The sequence below is a fragment of the Frankliniella occidentalis genome, unplaced genomic scaffold, assembly GCF_000697945.3.
Source record: "Frankliniella occidentalis isolate FOCC.00 unplaced genomic scaffold, Focc_3.1 Scaffold398, whole genome shotgun sequence".
Lineage (NCBI taxonomy): Eukaryota > Metazoa > Arthropoda > Insecta > Thysanoptera > Thripidae > Frankliniella > Frankliniella occidentalis.
The window spans coordinates 14,571-16,900 of NW_026267520.1; the positions used below are offsets into that span (position 1 = coordinate 14,571).

General features: G+C 56.7%; 2 protein-coding genes across 5 annotated transcripts in view; both read right to left on the reverse strand.

Moving 5' to 3' along the window:
- LOC113206355 (putative serine protease K12H4.7) overlaps window positions 1–2,330 on the reverse strand; it is a 7,056-nt gene that overhangs the window by 1,383 nt on the left and 3,343 nt on the right. The gene's annotated exons all lie outside the window — the stretch shown is intronic.
- On the reverse strand, window positions 158–1,407 carry LOC127751260 (putative serine protease K12H4.7). Of its 2 annotated transcripts, none has more exons than XM_052274482.1 (3): window positions 1,247–1,398; window positions 485–875; window positions 158–383 (listed from the first exon to the last, which is right to left on the reverse strand). In XM_052274482.1, exons 2-3 carry the CDS (start codon window positions 758–760, stop codon window positions 192–194), a joined length of 468 nt encoding a protein of 155 aa, XP_052130442.1. In that variant the 5' UTR covers window positions 761–875; window positions 1,247–1,398; the 3' UTR covers window positions 158–191. The 2 variants fall into 2 exon arrangements, with proteins under 2 accessions (XP_052130442.1, XP_052130441.1); XM_052274481.1 differs by having other exon boundaries at window positions 159–383; window positions 485–791; window positions 1,247–1,407.

The window sequence follows — 2,330 nt, forward strand, 5'->3', positions numbered from 1 at the left end:
GGGGCGGAGAGAGAGATATAGAAAGTAAGTATTATGGGGTCCCAAAAGGATCAGGAACATCATTGGAGTGGGTAAAAATAATATAGGGCCTCTATGGACTCCAATGATGTTCCTGATCCTTTTGGGACCCCATAATATTTGTACCCCCCCTAAATGTTACATAGTATGACTACGATCCCTAAATGGGTTGCTTACGGAGTGGGGTGGCTGTAGCCGTAGTAGCGGTGCTCCAGGTCGAAGAGCTTGGCCTTGTAGATGCGGGCGAGGTACGTCATGAAGAGCGCGCCGTCGGCGAGCCTCCGCTCGGCCTCCTGACCCTCGCCGCCGATGTAGATGAAGGCAGGACCGCCCTCCTCGTACAGGTCGTCGCGGGCGAAGTACCTCTGCGCAGAAACATCGTGATCACGTTGACAATATGGTTGACATATTAACGGCAATACGGTGTAACTGATAACGTGGCCACTGACTGTTAAGGCACAATCACCTGCTTCCAGACGCGCTTGTCGATGGGGTTGAAGTGGTCCAGGACCTGCTCTTCGAAGTAGAGGGTCTCCACCTGGTGCACGTTGCTGAGGACGTTGGCGGGCGGCGGCGGGGGCACGTAGCGAAGGCGGCCGTGCTGGAGGCGGAGGCCGGGGAACAGGGGCGCGTCCGTGGCCTCGTGCGCGTCCTGGCGCTCCGCGGGCACGGAGGCCTGCTGGGTGGGCGCCGGCGCCAGGGCCAGGGCCAGCAGCAGCGCTGCCTGCACGGCGAGGATCATCTTGGGGGCGGAGCGGACGGGCTGGGCAGGGCTGCGAGCGTGGGTGCACCGGGTGCACAAAGCAAGCAGGTGAGCGAGGCGCCCGAGCGACACGGTGACGACGGCCGTCCGCGGGCTTTGCAGTCGTAAACCAATAAATCAGACCTCTCGGGCTATGATCCCTTTGATCACAGACTAACGGGGTCCCCTGCTCGGGCTAGCCCGCATGTATTGTGCGTAGGGAACAAGATGATGAGCGTCTTTTCCCCTACAAGTATTTAGGAGGAAAATGATACATGCTTGGGGAAGAAATGAGAGCTGAAAACCCAGCAAACAGCATAGGGAACCGCGTAGGGAAAAACCGAGACTGCGCCACTTTATTTCCTATGTTATTTCCCCCCTCATTGTCTTCACATAAGATGTAAAGTCAGCGGTGTCTTTTTCTTCTCCAACTCTGAGGTGCCTCACTCTTCCCCCTCCTGACCCTAATAAATCATTGTCCCTCACCTGCTGCTCGCTGAGGATCCCCCTGCTTCCTGGGCTGCGTCAGGTGAGACTGGCGGCCACACGAATCACGGTATCCTGACAGCGGCTTAGCGCATTATCGGCCCGCTTAATGCGAATCAGATAAATACCTAGTACTCGTGGCGGCGGGTCAGTCGGTGTCGTAGGTGAGGCGGCACATGGCCGATTCGCCCCCCGATAAGGAACCCAATCATCTGGGAGATAAGGGCCAGTGCGAAACCTCGCTACCGTAGAGGCTCCTGGCGCGCGGGGAAGCCGTCGGCTCGGCCGCTGTCAAAGGCGCCGCCTCGGACAGGGATTCTGCGGCGCGCGCGCGCACCAGGGATCTCAAGGATTGAGTTATTATTGTCGTTTCCTTCCGATTCCGATGCGAATCCCAAATCTTCCCCTCCGTTTTAATCGTTCCGTCGTGTGTGATCTATACTCCATTTTTGAACACTCACGTTGGGTGGTTGTCCGCGTGGGTGAGGTCGTTCTCCGTGTTCATTTCCCCAACCCCAACCCGAAGGTACAATCTGCCAACGCCTGCCGCCTCCACGCGGCTGACCAAGGCCGCTGCTGGTTAGTGTGTTTAGTGGTTGTGCTATCGAGTGTGTCGTCTCAGAGCTGGCTGCATATCGTGTCGGATGTCTTCCTGGCGCGTGGTTTTTTTTAGGAAAGGGGCAAGTGCAACGATAACGTTTTATTGTTTCATTGCCCTCAAAGGGTTGCGCGCCGATGGCTCAGGCTCAGGGCGACAAGGTGGGGTTGTCGCCGTTGGTGCCCTCGCACAGGGCGTTCGTGACGAACTGAGCGTTTCACGTAAGATGAGCGTCCTGGTGAGAGGCAAAATGACGCTAAAATTGACAAACCCATTGATTTTTAGAGAGAGGGACTAAGAAGAGTGCAACCCTGCAAAACTATTTTCAATTTGAAGTCGTTTCGTTTAGTATATATGGCACCGCACATTGCTCGTGTGAGCGCTCATCTCACGTGAGACGCGTCGCGTACTTAACTTTACACGCCCCTGAGCCTATGCCGGCGTGCGCGCAGCCCACCGCTGCGAGAAGCTTAGAGATCCCCCCCC

What these genes read in the sequence shown, in the direction of transcription:
- LOC127751260 (XM_052274482.1), bottom strand. Translation starts at nt 760, where the DNA reads ATGATCCTCGCCGTGCAGGCAGCGCTGCTGCTGGCCCTGGCCCTGGCG. An exon ending in ACAAGCGCGTCTGGAAGCAG is followed by an intron (nt 384 to 484) that starts GTGATTGTGCCT and finishes GTTTCTGCGCAG; the next exon opens with AGGTACTTCGCCCGCGACGA.